The sequence below is a fragment of the Gymnogyps californianus genome, chromosome 1 (genome assembly GCF_018139145.2).
Source record: "Gymnogyps californianus isolate 813 chromosome 1, ASM1813914v2, whole genome shotgun sequence".
Lineage (NCBI taxonomy): Eukaryota > Metazoa > Chordata > Aves > Accipitriformes > Cathartidae > Gymnogyps > Gymnogyps californianus.
Window position 1 is genome coordinate 161,897,884 of NC_059471.1, and position 17,533 is coordinate 161,915,416.

At 46.1% G+C, this 17,533-nt stretch overlaps 1 protein-coding gene across 1 annotated transcript; it reads right to left on the reverse strand.

The window, feature by feature from the left end:
* Positions 1-6,117: 6,117 nt before the first annotated feature.
* RPS19BP1 (ribosomal protein S19 binding protein 1) lies at positions 6,118-8,465 on the reverse strand. Its single transcript, XM_050906512.1, has 4 exons — positions 8,417-8,465; positions 8,185-8,325; positions 7,780-7,877; positions 6,118-6,804 (listed from the first exon to the last, which is right to left on the reverse strand). The coding sequence occupies exons 1-4, from the start codon at positions 8,463-8,465 to the stop codon at positions 6,670-6,672; spliced, it is 423 nt and encodes a 140-aa protein (XP_050762469.1). The 3' UTR covers positions 6,118-6,669.
* Positions 8,466-17,533: the final 9,068 nt, after the last annotated feature.

Sequence of the window (17,533 nt, forward strand, 5' to 3'; positions counted from 1 at the left end):
TCCAGAGGGTATGTAGCTCCAGTTTACCAAATTACACTCACTCCAGGGAAGGAAGATCAGAGCTGGAACAGGAGACAAGGAATGCGTGACGCACCTGTGCTGCTTTGCTCTCTGCCCTCTATCCATGTGTGCGTTTTATAGGGCTCCTTGCAGGAGAACGAGAAACCTGCCCTTGAAGAGTGGTTGGTGTCGTTACTGCTTGCTGAGGCTCTGAGCTTGCAGCTTTGCAGAGGCAGCCAATATGGCAACCTTATGCAATATCTGCTGAAATGACGCCATGTTTCCATACTTAGCAACTTAGTTAACATTTTACACTGGCTAGAGATTATGGCTGACTCTTCCTCTGGGTTTTTCATTTAGACTTTTCCTCCAGGCTTGTGTTAGGCACAGCCAGTGTCACACCACTTGGCTCTGCAGCCCAGCAGCTTGTCCAGCCTGCCGCAGGAGGCACGGAACACCAAGGGCACCGTCACGTAACAAACTGCAGCCCACGGGAGAAAAAGTCTGATAGCCTCCTGCCTGGTGACTGATTTTACATTTTGCAAACTGCAGGAGCTGTCGTCTTTTTCTCACAGCCTCTCAGAACAAATGTGCTTCAATCAAATCCTTGTGGCTTGCATACAGCGTGATACCGTGTCCAGAAATAGGTTGTAGTGCATGAAATGCAGACTTTACCTACCCCTGGAGGAGCCCAGTTCTTCTACATACTTGGGAACAGCAGAATTCCCCCAATCTACATTATATAAAAGCTATTTGAATCTGAAGTTGGCACAGCTGATGGGATTTCTGTCTGTTATTTTTCCTCTGAATTAAGGGCAGTGAAGTGGACTTCACATGCACAGCGTGCATGACCCTCAGGCTGCCGATCCCTTAGCTGATTTTGTATTTCATGGTAAACAGGAGTCCAATATTCCCATACATAACCAAACAACCCCCGGCGGTTCACTGCCTGCAAAGCTGCTCTGACAACATACAGCCCCTTCTCACGAGCTTGTTTCTGCTGTTATCACGATATTTATAACTACCTTCCTCTTAGTCCTGCCTTTAGAGAGACCCAGGTGCTTGCACTTCTCTTTGCAAACGAATAGAGGAAACCACCACTGCTGACAACTTCTTCACATGCCTGTGTGGAGAACCAGATGCACCTTTGCAGCGCGCTTACAAAAATAAATCCCCAGCTGCAGCTTTGGAGAATGAAGAAAGAATGACGATAAAATCTTCCAAATAGCTTTTGCCCTGGCAGAAAGCCCAGAAATAGCTGCAAGGACAGGCTGTCCTTTGGGAGATGAATGCTCCCTCAGCGCTGCTGAGCTGGACTGGTAGAAAGAAAATGTGGGTTATTCTGATTGAAACAATTTCATGCAGTGGTAGTCCAGTCACAGCCCCCTCTCCCCCGGCCCCAAAGCCATGTCATCTCCAGAAAGGAGTCACATGCCTCTTGAAAAAAATACACTCCTTGTCTCACCCGCATTTCCCACAGCCTTGTTAAGTATTGCCTCACCTTTTTTTTTAGGTATGGTTCAGCTTCTGTTCTTGGCATATCCATATACTTTCTCTATTTTGAGATGTCCCTGGCTTTCGAACCCTCACTGCTGTGTAGCCACCCTTTTTCTCCACTTAATAAACCTGTTCCTAATTCAGAAAGACTTTTTGGGGTGGGAAATCTATAATTTTTTGGTCAGAGTAACACATTTTTGTTATCTTTCCATAGGCTTAGGCCTTCAGAAACAATAAAATCTATATTGTCCTTCCTATGCGCGTAATTTCCATCTTGTGCATACACATTTTTTCTTAATATGGTTCAAGTAGCTTCTGGAGACAACGTACCTTCTTTCGTCCTCCTGATGTATTCACAGCCTTGCCATGCAGCCCAGCACATATACTCCTGTTACACGTCATTTCCAGTGCAAAGACAGTCTTGGGGTCTTACTACGAGCATCCCTTGCTGGGCGAAAAAAGCTCATCTTTGCTGACTTTCCCATTGAAATGCTTCAGGTTGTTTAGTTGGGCCTTGTGAATTAACAGAGGATTTAGGTCCCCCAACCCAGGCAATACTATTTTGGCAGTTCAGGTATCCCAGGTATGCTGTCTTTGCATTATTTCCAGTGCACTCATCCAGGGTCACAAGCCACTGAATAAAGCTAGCTCTACCCACAAGCTCCAATTTCCCTATTACATAGGTGCATGTTCTCCAAGTAATGGCTAGCCGCCTCTCATTTCTCCTTCAGCTGCTCTTTCCCTCTCTTTTACACATACACATCCTTTTAAAAAATGGCAGGGAGCAAGTTCCAAGCGCAGCAGACGTGTCAGCTTAATTTATATAGGGCAGAGAATCTCCTAGTTCTGTAACTCCTCTGCATCTCCGTTGCAGCGCGCAGACAGTTGGAGAAAGAGACCTAGTCTTTGCCTCCCATTAAAAGAGATAAATGAACTTGCTGGCACACAAACGGTGCAGCTCAGGACAGACCAGCTTGGCTAGATTACCAGTTAGCCCTGCCAACAGCTAATTCGTTCAGAAAAAGGTGCATGTAACCCTGTAGACAGCTGCAGAGCAACCTTCATGCTTTTTGTTTCCCCTGCCCCCACCAGTTAATGGTTGGCCCTGTTAATCCTATTTAATGTAACTATGGATAGATATGCAAACCTTTAATCCGTCTCAAACCTACTAACCTTTCAGCCTGGCTTGGCTGGAGTTCCACATTTTGAGCTGTAAGCAGGTGTTAGGCAGCCTGCCTTCTTTTACACTCCTCATTTTTAATTAAATTGATGGGTCTTCTTGTCTCAAAATGAGAAAATTCCTTTTGCTGTAACTTTTCTTTTGTGAGTTATTCAGGGTCCTGCTGCTGTGCACCCTTTCTACAATAACCAATCCCTTAGCCAAGGTGTTCAGGAGCCCCTCAGTGTTGTAGGTGCTGATGCTGTGTTGGTTATCAGTAAGACTGAAATAGAAGTCAGTCATGAAAAAGAAACCAGAGACTGAGATTTCCAAAGGTTCTTAGGACCCTCCCCCCCCGGTTTTCCCCCACAGCTTTTTCAGTGTTTCAAGTTTTGATTGCCTGAGCAAGTTTTACAGTCTGTCTTTGTTCATTGGCAGCCAGGTTTGTTACTGCTATGTCATTTCAGAGGCAAGAAGTTGGCTAGTGTCCTGGGTGACCATGTTTTCTCATTTTACATTTGCAGTCCTCTCCCCTCCCAATGATGCACGTATAATGCTGATATTAGTGTAGGAAGAAACAACAGCTAAAGAAGTAAAGACTTTCTGATACAGCAGAGGCTGTATCAGCTTACATTAGTGTGTACCCATCCAAACAAATTTTCCTGTGTGCTTTCTGTTCACATAACAGAGGGAGCAATAGGCCATTAACCGGCTTGATGAATCTTACTCACAATAAGCTAGCTCAACACTGAGCATCTGGGAACTATTCTGCCTCCTCTAAACCATTTTCCTGGAAAGGTTCTACCACATTAATAACACTCCAGAGCTTTTATTTGCATTTATATTAAAGCTGCTGCCGCCTCCCATTCCGACTCCCTGCTGCGTGTCAGTGAGGATGCGCTGTAAGATGGCACCCTCCTCCTTCTTCCCTAGCTCAGCTACCTCTATTTTCTGCTGCAGGATGCTCAGCTGGTGTCGCAGAGCTGGGAAGAGAGCCAGCAGCCCGATGAGCTCAGCCAGCACGCGGCCCTCGCCCCGCAGCAGCGGGACGCCTCACTGCGCCGCCGCCGCCGCTCGCAGCTGCGCAGGGAGAGAAATGCCGTCTGGCAGGTCCGAGGGTTGCGGGCTGCAGCGTGTTAGCTTCCAGCGTGGGAACCAGAGGTTGGAGGCCAACTAGGAAAAGCAGCTATGGCAGCTCCTTCCCTAACCCCCTCTTCTCTCTTACATGGGGCAGAAAAGTTTGGCTGCAAGGACCAGAGAGATGGCACAAGTTGCTCTAAGATAGCCACCTCCTGGGGTCCCAGCACAGCCGAGGAGCTGGCATGCTCTAGGCATGACTAGACCATAACATAGGCAGTTGGGAGTATAAGAAGTTTACCACCAGGCACATGCAACAGGCCAGTACCTATTCTCCCCTCTGTCTTGAAGACACTCCCCTGAGGGGCCAACTCCTGTCCTTATCTACCCACCATGCAGGTGGCACTGGTATTCTTCTTTCATGGGAGCTCCTGCTCTGCTGGAGAGGGGAAAAAACAAGGCTAGAACATGTCAGATCTTTGCCCTTACAGAGACGGTTTATCTAGAGCCACCTGTTCACTTCTGCTTGCTTTTCCTTCCTCCCGCAAAATAAATTTATTTAAGGATACTGTTGGCTGTACAACCAAGTTTGATTTCAGACGGCAAAATCCAGTTTGTCAGGTAGATTTACCCTCTTCAACAATATAATGCCTCATGGCATATAGCCACAACAAGTATGTTGATTACTTGTGTTGGCCCTAATAGTCTTTCCAGCCAGTAATGAGAGCTGCCATCCAACTTTAAAACTCCACAGATCTGGGTGGTGTTGTCCTTGGGGAAAACTGCTCTGGGCCCCACTTTAAAGTTCTTCATTAACTTGGAAAGAACAGCTTTCCTGTTTGCTTACATTTGCAAGCAAACAAGCTGGGTTTTGTACAAAGAGGGTGAACCACATTACCCTAGTGCTCCTTTCTGGAGCAACAAAAGATGGTTTTGCTTTCCTCAGCCTGCAGAAGAAGGGCCCAGAAGCTGAACAACCACAGAACCAAGGGTGCGTAGGAGGAACTGGTAGAGGAGGTGCAGGGGGTGACATGAAGGACCTCCTGTAAGGTCAAAGGAACTGCCAAATACTGAAGATGAGGGCTTGAAACAAAGTAACACCCCAGAAATCTACCTCTTTCAAAAGTCAAGTTGTGGCACAGCCAGCTTTTTCACACTGTTAATTGTCTCCATGACAGCTCCACACAGAGCTGCATGTGTTAGACCAGCTCATATACACTGCAGCAGGCACAGAGTGCAGAGGTTTTAAGGAGACATGTGCTGCATACACATTTTGCTCAACTACTTTTTCAAACAAACAATAGTGTTTCCATTCTTTTAAGAAGCAGTCATTCTCTTTTTTTACATGTTTTTTAACTTTGGGAGCAAGAACAAACTGAAAAAGAAGGGAATTGGTCTTTGAACTGTTCTATATTTACCACTTTTGGCTGCAGACAGTTGAACTTGATCCTATTACAAGAAATCCCCTCCCACGTGCTATTACACAATTTCCAGTACACACACTTCTGTATGTTCACTATTTATTTCCCCTGTCTGGACCTCATACATCTGGGTGACCTTCCCTCCCATGCAGGCAAGAGGGAAGGAACACAAGAGAGGAGGCACAGACTTAAGAGGACGGCACCAGGATTTATGATCAGAGGGCAGGGAAGGGATACCAAATTCCCACCAGTGCTGACACCTAAGCAGCTGCTGCTCGGGTCAGCCAAACCCCTTGTAATCAACTCCTGAGTCTAACCAAAGCTTGGCATTAGTCCTTCTCCTTACCTCTTTTTTCCAAAGGGAACACACTTCCCATCTTCTTAGGTAAGGGGCAGGAAAGGGCAGTGGCAGGAGCTCCCCAGAAGCAAATTTACAGTGGTTTAGCGAGGAAGTGTCTGGAACAACACTCCCACCTGCTGGGCCTTCTATTTGTTGCAGCTGGTAATTTAGCAGTAGTTGAAGAAACTTCCCTTCAACCCAGCACCACAACCTCTGGGTCAGAAGTTTTTAACTTCATGCTGAGGCTAACATCTGGGTCACAACCCATCCTTGCTACAGGAGCTGGCAGCGCCCAGCAACGGTGCCCTCCTAGCGTGGCTGAACCTCAGTGGGAGGCTCAGGTATAAGCATCCGAAGGACAACTTTCTCCGTGTAAGAGCTCTTCCTTGGAGAGGGGAGACCGTGAGTAGGCAAAACAGAGTAATCTCCATTCCAATCTGCACTCTTTGAAGGCCTGAGCATGTCAGAGAGAAGATTAAATACATGTGTCAACATGAATCAGAGAGGCCATTCACACAACTGAGTCATCCTAAAGAGAGGGATGCTTGGATCAGAACAGTGACACAGTTTGTCTTCATCAATTGTAGCCTGTCATAATAATCACTACTACAAAGGCAAAGAGAGGCAGTGTCTGCAACAATTATTTAATCAAACGACATATAAAAAGTTTTTGCAATGACTGAAAAACCTGCCAGAGGCTGTAATAAGAACAGAAACTGCAGGACTACTCAGGTTTAACACTCTTTCAAAGCATCCTTCCCTTCCAATGATTTACTACTGCTGGTCCAAAACATTTCTTCATTCAGATACAGTACTTTAAATGCTCCCTGCCAAATAACACAGGTAGCAGAAGCTTTACATCCTGAGGAAGGGGAACAAGATTTATATTCGGCTTGGTCCACCCTTCTACATTAAGAATGCAAGACGTTGGCTGAAGGGAGATAATTATAAGGACAACGCATCTCAGCACCAAGAGAACCTCCGTGGCTCTAGCTGACCAGTAACAAGTTCTGCACAGATGCAGAGCTGCTCTGCAAAGTGTGACATTAAAGCACTTGCTGACAGAGGCACATCTCCAATGTCCCATCTCAAACACGCTGAGGAAATGGCCAGTCCTGCGTGCCGAGCACTCAGCTGCAGAAAGACTGGAGCTGCAAGAATCCCTGTCACGTTGTTTATGGTCTCCCAAAGTATTCTCTCTCAAATTTACGGAAGTCTTCCTCAGTAAAGACAGTGCCCTCGGGCTGCTTCTTTGCTGCCTTCTTTGGAGGCTGATCTTTGGACTTCCTGCCTCTGTTCTGAGCAAGAACCTTCAGACAATAAAAAAGGAAAAAACAACAGTCATTGTTATCGAGACCAAACCACAAAACGGTGATTTTCAAGTTCACCTGCAGCATCTCTGCTATTCTACTAGTACCCTGCTACATCCCAGAATGCCTCCAAAGAAAAGTGACAGGCAATCACCGATGTGAACCAAAGCAGGTCACTGGGACAACAGCAAATACCAACTTAGTATTCAAATATGAAAACTGCTCTCGGGTAACCGTCACAGAGATAGAAACACTGATTTCAATTCAGACCTTTCTGAAACTATGACCTTCTTTTATCCTGTCTCTCCATGAGACAACCTGAAAACCCAACAAGTTGGTGGAATTCCCTCAGCATTTTTTAATACACTGTCACCTCCTTTCACTATCTCCAGCCTGAGAAACACTGGCCTAAACCACTTGGTTTGTTTATGTAAGTTAACAGCCTGTATCTCATAAAAATAGCCCAAGATTCTGGCAGTGTCAGCTATTCTGCTCTTCAAATCCTGGCATGGGACTATGTTTTGGGGAAGAGCACTGGTTAAATTCTCAGGTTATGAGAAACATCATTCAAGGTGCTATGAAATTCCTGTTCCATGAACCAGCAGCACATCTGGTTCCTTGCTAAACAGCCTCCAGCTACAGAGGAGACCAGTTCGATTGACAGTAAGGAGAAGGTCTGAACCAGGGCTTCTTTGCCAGCTGAAGCTATGAAATATCTTTGGTAATTAAGAAAAGCCAACAGTTGTCAGTACATTTTAACTAGTATCAGTGAACATCATAGGGGACAACATATCAACAAGAGTTTAAAGCTTAGTAAGTTATTTTGCCAGTGCACACAGAAACTCCTCAAGGACACTTGCAGACAGAAACTTGACTCCTTTGCACACGGTCTAATCTAGAAGATCTGGTGATGATTCCCATTCACATGTGTTCCTCAGCAGAAGCAGAGGAACTGCTAAGAACTGACAGTCTTACCTGTTCTGTGATGGCTTTGTTTGCAACAAATCGTCCTTTCAACATGTACTGCAGGTTTGCTCTCAAGTGATTCACGGCCTTCTTCTTATGATACTCCTCTAGGCCAAAGCAGAGTAGGACAAAACACATCAGCTGCTCATCCAGGCAGCACGCAAGATGAGACATGGGAGAATCAGCAAGGGCCCGGGAGAAAGAGACACCGCTACAGCTCCGGGATAGGGGTGTGTCCACAGATCAGGCTGTGGTTAAGTGGGGGACACCAGAAGGGCATCCAGGAGGATGGGAAGGGATGGATACAAGCGACCGGGAGGGTGGCTGCGGGACACCACAAGGGGACCTGGTACGAGGGCTGTGGAGGGCGGCAAAGCTGCTTCTCCCTCCCCCCGGCGGCGGGCCGGGACTCACCTATCGCCGACTTCACGACTCTGCCCTTGACCGTGGCCTTATTCCTGCCGGGCTCCGGCGCTCTCTTCCTCCGCCGCGCAGCGCCCGCCGCCCTGGGGCCGTCCCGCCCTCGCTGGAGTCCCGGCGGGGCCTTTCCCCGGCCTGCAGCGGGAAGAAGGACGGAGTTACTCAAGCCGCACGCCGAGAATCACCCTCTCCCCGCCCCCACAGCCCCCGGTCCCCGTGGGCTCACCCGGCGCCTCCAGCAGCTCCAGGCCCCGCCGCAACAGGGAGGCTGACATGACCGCGTACCCCCCACCGGTGGCCAACTTCCGTCTCGTCGCCACACTTCCGCCCGTGCGTGACGCCACTTCCGTCTCCGCAGCGCCACACTTCCGGCGCCGCGCGGGGCCTGGCGCGCATGCGCAGACGGAGCTGCGGCGGGGGTTGGGCGGGAAGGGTTGTGGCGCCATGTTGTGGCGACATCTTGTGTGGAGATTACCTTAGACCCGTGCGGAGCTCGCGTCGCCCAAAGCGGGTGCGCCGCGTTCTTCCTGGTGGCCTTTTCTTATCGCCCCTCTCTCCCGTCTCTGCAGTGTGTGGTCCGGCGGCCGGCCTACAGGCCCTCTGTGTTACACCCTCATGGAGCCACTACAATGGGGCCAGGGCTCTGAGGGGCCCCCGCCATCACAGGGATAATAATAATAACAGGCCGGGAGGAAAGGGGACAGCAGCAGCGGTGTCATGTTTTGTTTCGGTGAGGCCCCAAAATCCAGATAACTCTCTGCTAGACTCCTCGGGCACAGAGGTTCACTCCACCACAAATTGCATCTATTATTCAGTATTTAGTCTATTTATTTAAAGCTTTCTTCCCCCGTTTTCAACCCTCTAGAGACTTGATGCTAATATCTGCTAAATTTAGCTATCATCTGAATAAAGCTTACTCAGTTATAGCCAGTGCTGGCAGTAATAAGCTGACACTGGAGAAGGAGAGGTTTATTCTCCCTCAGCCATGTCCTGCAGGGAGAAAGCGATACAAGCGGCTCTCATTGTTTCTCATAGTAATGATCTCTAAGGGGGACTGATAACAGTTAAACCTTGGTTCATTAAAAGACAGTAATTCTCTGGAAATTGTTCTCCGGCCTCTGCAGATGTCACCTCTATGCCTGTCTTTATTGTTCACTCTCTTCCGAATCCCTCCCTGGATGGATCCCGGCATCCTGTGTCAGTATGTGCCGGTGCGATGGCGCCAATACATTTTTCTGGACAGGAGCTACTCGGTGCTCATTCCTGCCTTCAGGGCTGGAGAACGTTAACCATTTACTGCTTGTTCAGCATGTCGCTTCTCATTTAATTTTCCTTTTACAGTAATTTGAACCATTTTTTGATTGATTCAGAGGGACAGTCACTAGGTGTGTAACGCAGAACACTTCTTCATTTTCTTGTCTTCTGTTAGTGCTAGTGGAAGATAGAACTTGGTCAGCTCTTAGTTCTCTGCCAGGTTTGTCCCTCCAGTTGTGTGAAAGTTAATGAAGTTACGAGGAGGTTATTGTAGTTTTGCAAAGCAGAAACTGAACAAGCAATGAGTCAATAGCCTATTGCTGAAATTGAAGAGAGCACTAGAGAGCATTCTAGTCAGCAGAAGATTTGTTATTACTTGTATACTCACATTATCTTTATCTTGGTCAGAGTGAGATAAATGATAGCTGCCAGTGATCTTACCATGGGGAAAGCATTTCCAAAAATACCTCATCAGTCAAACGCTCTCTTTTAGCTCCTAAAATACAATTTACAGGTTCTTTGTAAGCTGTTCATGGTTACATATTGCATAGTATATTCAAGATAGCTTATTGTACTGGTTAAACACTACATTTGCATCATTTAACTTTATTAGGTTCACCTAATAAGTTGTTACACATGCTTAGCGTCAAAACGGTGTAACCTCATAAATATCTTATGAAGGCATGTGATGCAAAAACAACTTCGTTACCAACACTGCAAAACATGTTTAACAAATTAGTGTGGTACAAGCTGCACTGATTTATTATCCTGTTGATGGAAACCATATGCCCTTTTCTACCTCAAAAGTAAACCATTACCAATACTATCCTATTTCTATTTTTATTGCGCCAATTAATAAAGTTCTCAATTATGTAGGTCTCTCAGAAAATCTGACTCCCTTCTTATTAAATACCTTCAGTAGCAAGAAACCATAATACAGGCAACACCTCTTTTGACCAGCAAGGTTGAGTGCAGACTTGCTGTGATTTTAGTCAGCAATTGCCTGCAGAATAAAATTTAACGAGTGCACAGGGGTCACTTCGTTGAAGAAGGAAGGCAAGGCACTTTAACTGTATTCACAGTCTCCTGCCTCAGAGTCTGGTCAGGCTCTTGGAGCTAGTTAGTGCACCAAGAAATTAAATGGATGCACGCTTCGTGGCATGACGTGTTCCCCAGGTTTGGATATGTTGCCAAAGATCACGGTCCAACATGGGCCATGGATTTTTTAACATTTTGTGAAATCATGTACCTATTATTAATACATTATATTTCTTCAGCTCCTTTTAAGAGGATCTGGCAGCTTTTCTTGGGTGTCGTGGTTTAACCCCAGCCAGCAGCTAAGCAGCATGCAGCCACTCCCTCACTCCCCCCATGCTCCCAGTGGGATGGGGAGGAGAATTGGGGAAAAAAGGTAAAACTCGTGGGTTGAGATAAGAACAGTTTAATAACTAAAGTAAAATATAATACTAACAACAATAATAATGAAATATAATAATAATAATTGTAATGAAAAGGAATATAACAAAAAAAAGAAGAGGGGGGAAAAAAAAGGAAGAAAAACCAGTGATGCACAATGCAGTTGCTCACCACCCACTGACCAATGCCCAAGCAGCGATCCGCCCCTCCTGGCCAACTCCCCCCCCTGTTTATATACTGGGCATGATGTTCTGTGGTATGGAATATCCCTTTGGTCAGCTGCCCTGGCTATGCTCCCTCCCAGCTTCTTGCACACCTGCTTGCTGGCAGAACATGGGAAACTGAAAAGTCCTTGGCTTAAGATAAGCACTACTTAGCAACAACTAAAACATCAGAGTGTTATCAACATTATTCTCACACTAAATCCAAAACACAGCACTGTACCAGCTACTAAGAAGAGAATTAACTCTATCCCAGCTGAAACCAGGACATTGGGGCAGATTAATGTTTCTCCTAACTGCATTCTCCTAACTTCAGCTGTGCTTGGTCTTGGCAGACATGGTGATAATAGCATCTGTCATGTCTCTGTCCGGGTGACTTTGGTACAACTAATACCTGCTGCACTCCTGCAGACACAGGTGCAGAGTCTTCGCTTTAGTAGAGAATTATGCTTATATCATTTCCCTGCAGTGCTAAACACGATCAGTTTATTGACTTACATTAGGAATGTATGATCATCTCTTGATATGAACTGAGTTTTGCCTGTGTATTGTATGTTCCTTTAAACCTGTATATATGTAGAATTTAGGCATTTGGATCACATCCTCTCCTCTCCTAAATGTCATAAACTGTAAAATCTCCTCTGTTGACCTTAAATTAAGTCGACTAACCTGTCTTTGATAAATCTGCTTTATGCTGAGCACAGCATATAAAATGCTGTATTTCTCTTTGCAGGAGCTTCCGTGACTTTATCACTCTCACAGTGAGGATATGTTCCTTATTTCATCCTGATATGTATGTTTAACTATCACTTGCTTTTACCTGAATCACTGTTGAAAGCAGTTGAGCAGACTCTACAAATAGCTTATTCCATACTAGTATGCACTATTAAAAATTTAATGTTAGGAGACTTTGTGTCTATGTCAGTAAAAAAAAAATCAGTATTTCATTGTACTGTTTTAAGGCCTCTGCTCAAATTAAAATTTCACCCAAGAAAACTTCATCGCTTTGTAATCCCTCAAAAATCAGTGCAGTTACCTCTTTGAAGCGCTTTGGCGACAGAATGAATGTCAAATGGTGTTCATTTAAATGTATAACATCCAAATAAATTGCTGTCTTAGAGTCTGAATAATCTAACTTTGGATGGCAAAACCCACAGGCACTGCATTTCAGATTGAGAATGTTTTTGTTTCTGAGAGTTAAGCTATCTTTGAAAGCTTTCTGACGCTAATGTTCATGTTTTATAGCTTTCTTTAAATCTCATGCCTCAGTGGGTACCCATGAGCTAGCTGGCTTTTCAGTTACAAATTACCCAGCATACAGATCAGTTTAAGTTTTAAGTAACTTCCATATATGAATATTATCAGTTCACTTTCTGCTTTCGTTCTTATGGCATTGAAAAATGGAATTTTTCCCTGTTTGAATATGTTGATAAAGTTTCTGGTTCATCTTGGAGTGACTATTCTTCTCCCTGTTATTCTAGGCTTTGGAAGATGTCTGAGATTATTGTACGTTTGGCCTGTTCCACCTTATTATTCTGTACTACATGCTAACAAAGACTTTATTGATATTCATAGTTAATCATATTGCTGTCTGTGGCAGTTCATAATAGCTGTTTGTTTGCTCTTTATGTTCCAGCTTCTGGATTCAGGGGTTATGTAGGAGTCTCAGTCTGAAGGAATATTGTGAAGAATGGTAGAATACAGAAGCTGAGGGCAGCATTAGAAGTAAAATACAACAATCGTAAGCATTTATTTAGTTTAGGGCTTTTTTAAAAACGGTCTTACGATTTTGGGAAATGGGATCTTGATGTTTGAATACTTGGTGTTGTCCACACTGCCACATATATCTGTATTTTCTCTTCCAAAATGAATCAGACCGATTTTCAAGCTGATTTGTAACAGATTTTCACTTCTGCATGTTTCTTCATGTGTGGATTATGGAACGTACTTTGCTTTAGACAGCTGTCCAGTTTCACCACATTCCATATTCTGTATTTTCTCTTGAACAGCAGTACTCAAAGCTGCTGTCATTAATATTTAGCTGTGTTTGCCAGCTTGAAGCAGTTTGTGTTACGGTCACTGTTCCTACAAAGAACCATGGATCACTGCCTGCCCTGTACCTCAGGTACATAAGAACCTTTGTCCTTTAACTGTGTGACATGCCTTTGAAAAGCGATTTGACTTTCTGGCCTACTGAATTTGAACAAGGGGTGGACAATGCTTTGATTCATACACTTGCATGGATAAGTGTCTAGTTACTTTAGACTACCAGAAAGTCTTTTATTCTGATTTTGTTGTTGTTGTTTTTTTTTTTTAATCCAGTGCAGATACCTACTTCTTGCATGCACTTGTCAGCCTGTTCCAGGTCACCAAGAGGCTGGCTCTGCCTTGCACAGCTTCTGCAGATGATGTTGGCACAGGTTAAGATTAAATTGGCTTCCCACCATACTAGATGATGTAGTAAGAAATGAACTCTGCCCCTGGACAAGACAAGAGTTATTATTCTCCTGTACAGATGAGATAAGGAGGCACAAAGATTAAGCAACTTGCAAAGTAGCTGAGATAGGATGAATGCTCAAACTAGATCTTCTGAATGACAATGTGGAGGCTCAGCCCAAAACATGTCCTTGTTCTCCACCTGCTGGTTTTTGGCTCCAAATGGGAAGAGAGCAAACATCAGTAGCTTTGCTGAAGCTCTAAGAGCCCACTTTGTAGAGAGAGGTAATATTTTTAAAAACATAAATGTTGTGTTTGGAAAAAGCCCAAACAAGTCCTTCTTCAGGGCTTAGAATACCAGAAGAAAGCACTTTGCTAGTAATATTTTGCATATAATACAGAGTTGGTGTCACAAGGTTTTTGTGGTCAGACATAATGGAGTTTTGCATCCAGACTCACAAAAATGCCTGAACTTCCAGTGCCCTCATACTTTCTGTCTTTGCCTGAAAGGAAAAATCTCTTCAGAAGGGTATTTGCTGCTCTTGCATGCCTCCTAGAGTGGAGCAGGCAAACAGGTCTGCAGCTGGAAGGGTACGATTTCCCTCTCTGTTTCCCACCACTATCCTTAAAAGTCAGGAGAGGGAAGAAGTAGTAGAAGGATCCCAGAGCTCAGAGTGGCTAGCTTTTCCCTGTTCCTTCTGTGGGCCATGGAGATGGTTCCTGGGTCTTCCTCCTACCCTCCCCACCTACTTCATTCCTGCAGCATCGGCTCTGGGGTAAAGTGGCAGAGCTTACTGCCACTGTTTCCCCCAGTCTAGAAGGCCAAAAGCTATCCCACTGTAGTTGCTTTTCCTTTTCCCTAAAAACCTGGGGAAAGAGGATGAAGATCCTTTGGTGGAGCAGGGATGGGCCTGAGTGAACAAAATGTAGGGGAGCTGTGGACCAGGAATCGCTAAATGCTGGAGAACGGGTGTAACAGAGGGTGGACACAGGAAGGAGGCAAAGGCAGGACTGATACAGGGATTGGAGTGAGTACAAGTTTGCATTATAGATTGTCAGGCTGAATGAAATGTATTGTAGGAAGGCGAGTAAAGTGTGGACAACACTTACTGCCATACCTACATGCTGGGGGTTATTGAAAAACTTGAGAGCTTTGGGCCCATATCTTGCTTTTTGGGGATCTGACTTGTTAATTTTTGTGGGTTTGTGTCACTGGCAGTGTTGGATCAGCAAAGCTTCCAGGAGTTACGAGCTGTTTGGTGGAAGCCCTTGAAGAATCTTCCAGGACATCTTTCATTGTTACTTTGGACGCTTGCAGTTAGTGATAGGCTTGATGAGACTTACACCTCCGTTACCAGCATCTGAGCCTCCAAGCTTACCAGGGGCTTTGTTTTCCTTTCAAATCAGCTTCAAGCAGCTGGACTGTTACCTGTTGACTTTAGTTTTTTTTCTTTTCTTCCCTCTGGATTTCAGCCTATCTCTTCTTTTTCCTTTTGTGCTTCTAGAATTGGTCTTTCCCTTTTCAGCTGCAGACTGGCCTCCCTGGCTTGACACTTGACCTTCTTCTTTTGTTTCACCTTTGGCTTTCAACTTACTCTTTATTCCTCCCTTTTACGTTGTTTGATTTGCTCTTTGTAGCCACCTTTTTTGTTTTAGGAGAACTATAGGTATTCCATGCCAGAATCTGAGAAATTCACCCCTAAAAATATTCCCCTGCCAAATACACAGAAAATGGACAGAAATTAAAACAGGGATTTTGAGACGAGGTTCTGAGTATAACATTCTTTAACTAGAGGGATTTGTAAAAAGGCAGTGGTCGTTCTCAGTTCTGGAACTATTGTGGTCTTTGATGAAATAAAGTCTCGTTTCTTCCAGGAAGGATGTATTTTATCCTGATTACAATGGAAATAATGATTTCTCATGTAAAGAGCTTGGAAGTACACAGAGAAGAGGCTGTATTAGAGCTGAGATCTTAAGTATCCTCATGCTGTGCAGATGTGAAATTAGGGAATGCCAGTCGTTGAACGTGGCTGCTTTCAAAGCAGTGACTAAGAGGTGGAAGGCCCTGTGTTTTGTTCCCAGCCTCTCTGCTCCAGGGCCTTAAAATGTTTACAAGCCCCAGAGCTGGCTCAGGATGCAGCAGAGTTTAGCTAGTTATGCTTGTTACCAACCATTAAGGGTTTGGAGACAGACAGGAGATGGGCTGGGGCTGTCATGGGCTTTTGCTGCCTTAGGCAGGGCTTGTTAGCGGATGTCTCTGCTGCTTGGTGCAGAGCAGAGCTGGTGGAGCTGGGGACAACATTGCCTGTTGCTGCAGCTCCTGCCTACTCCATCCTGTGCTGGCACTGGTCCTGTCTTCCCATGGCTAAAGGTGTGTCATGTCCCCTGGTTCAGTGGCTAAAGGTGTGTCGTGTCCCCTCCTGTTCCCCAGTCCCTTCAGGCTTGGGAGGGAGCTATTTGGAGACAGTAGGAAAAACAGGGAAGTGGAGGAGGGATGGGATCATGAAGGTGTTGTAGGGCAGGGGACAGCCGGGCCACCAGCATGGATCAGAAAGGAGCAGGTCAGATCAGCTGATCCCCTCCCCACTTATTTCTGATGTGGAAATTGAGAGCAAGGCAGCATCGTGGATTTAGCTGCAAGCAGCAGGGGGGCTGGATGCTTATTGCCACAATGCACACTTTGTGGTTTCCTAATTTGTGGGATTTTTTTTCAGAATTTCTCAGAACCACACAGAATAGCATGTGAGGCTTGCCCAGATCAAGGAGATGTTCTGTCCTGCGGCTGGCATGCTGCATTTTTCAGTGGGGTGCCAGACCTCTCTCCCTGCACTCTGCTTTTGTAATTTTTTCCCATTTCTTTTTTTTTCTTTTCTTCCTTTGCTCGCTCTCTCTAATAGCTGTATTTTGTCTTTCATTGTCTTATTCCCTGTTTCCTTGACTGCTGTCTCTCTTTGTAGCCCTTACTTCCCCAACCTGGATCCGCAGTTTCTGAGGCTGTGGGAGGGTGACAGTTCAACCTGACCTTTTACCATTTGTTCTTGACTCCCAGCAGTTGAGTCCCTCTAAATTATACGTCTGGCTCTCTCTTCTCTTCCTTACTCTCCCTGTCCATCCAGCTCTCCTCAGCACAGTGTAGAAAACACTCTTTTAGAAAACACTGAAAATCCACTGGCATGTGCTTGGGGGACCCCCACTCTCTTGGGGTGCAGGGGCAGCCCTGGAGGCACTGGGTTCCAGGCACCCATACGCTCACCACGAGTCCCCCTGGGCCAGGCTGCCGCCTTCTTCAGGGCCACATCTCCTGCTCTGCCTCTGTCTTCTGAAGTCTGGGGAACAAATGCCAGCGGGAGAGGAGGCCAGGCTGCCATTTCTAGCGCGGGTGCGTGGTGCCACAAGGGCTCTCCTCACTAGATGTCACTGTGAGGCTGGGTTTCGCCTGCCACAAGCACAGCAGCCAGGAGAGATGGGTGCTGAGATGGGTGCTGAGCTTTAGGAAGGCCCTGCCAGGAGCAGGGGGAGGGCGTGGAAGAGGTTTGCAGGACAAGCGTTGAGTTGCTGTAGGTTTTACCCAGCCCTGGCAAGTTTTGGGCACAGAACCAGCAAGGTGCAGGAGGGTTTTGGGGTGCAACTCCATACCACCACCTGTGAACACCCTAGCCTGTATCTGGTAGTCATCAGGGTCTTACTGTCAATCGGCCACCATGACTTTTGTCTGAGTAGTGCTCATCTCCTGCCGGTCATGATACCGGTTTGGCAGCAAGTCCCTTGCTAATGCTCAGGCCTGGATCACTGTTCACTGTCCCCATCTGCCATCACCCATCTGTAGCTCTGGCTGCAACACACCTCCGTATGGTAAGTGGCCATGTCGCTGCCTCCCTGGCAGGGCTACAGCGGAGAGGACCCTTGGGGAGGCACCGTGGTAGCTCCCAAAGCCGAGGTGGGAGCTGGGGAGCTGTGGTGAGTGGTGTAGGGAGGCTTGCCAGGGGCTGGCCTTTTGTCTCACCAAGGAAGCCAAG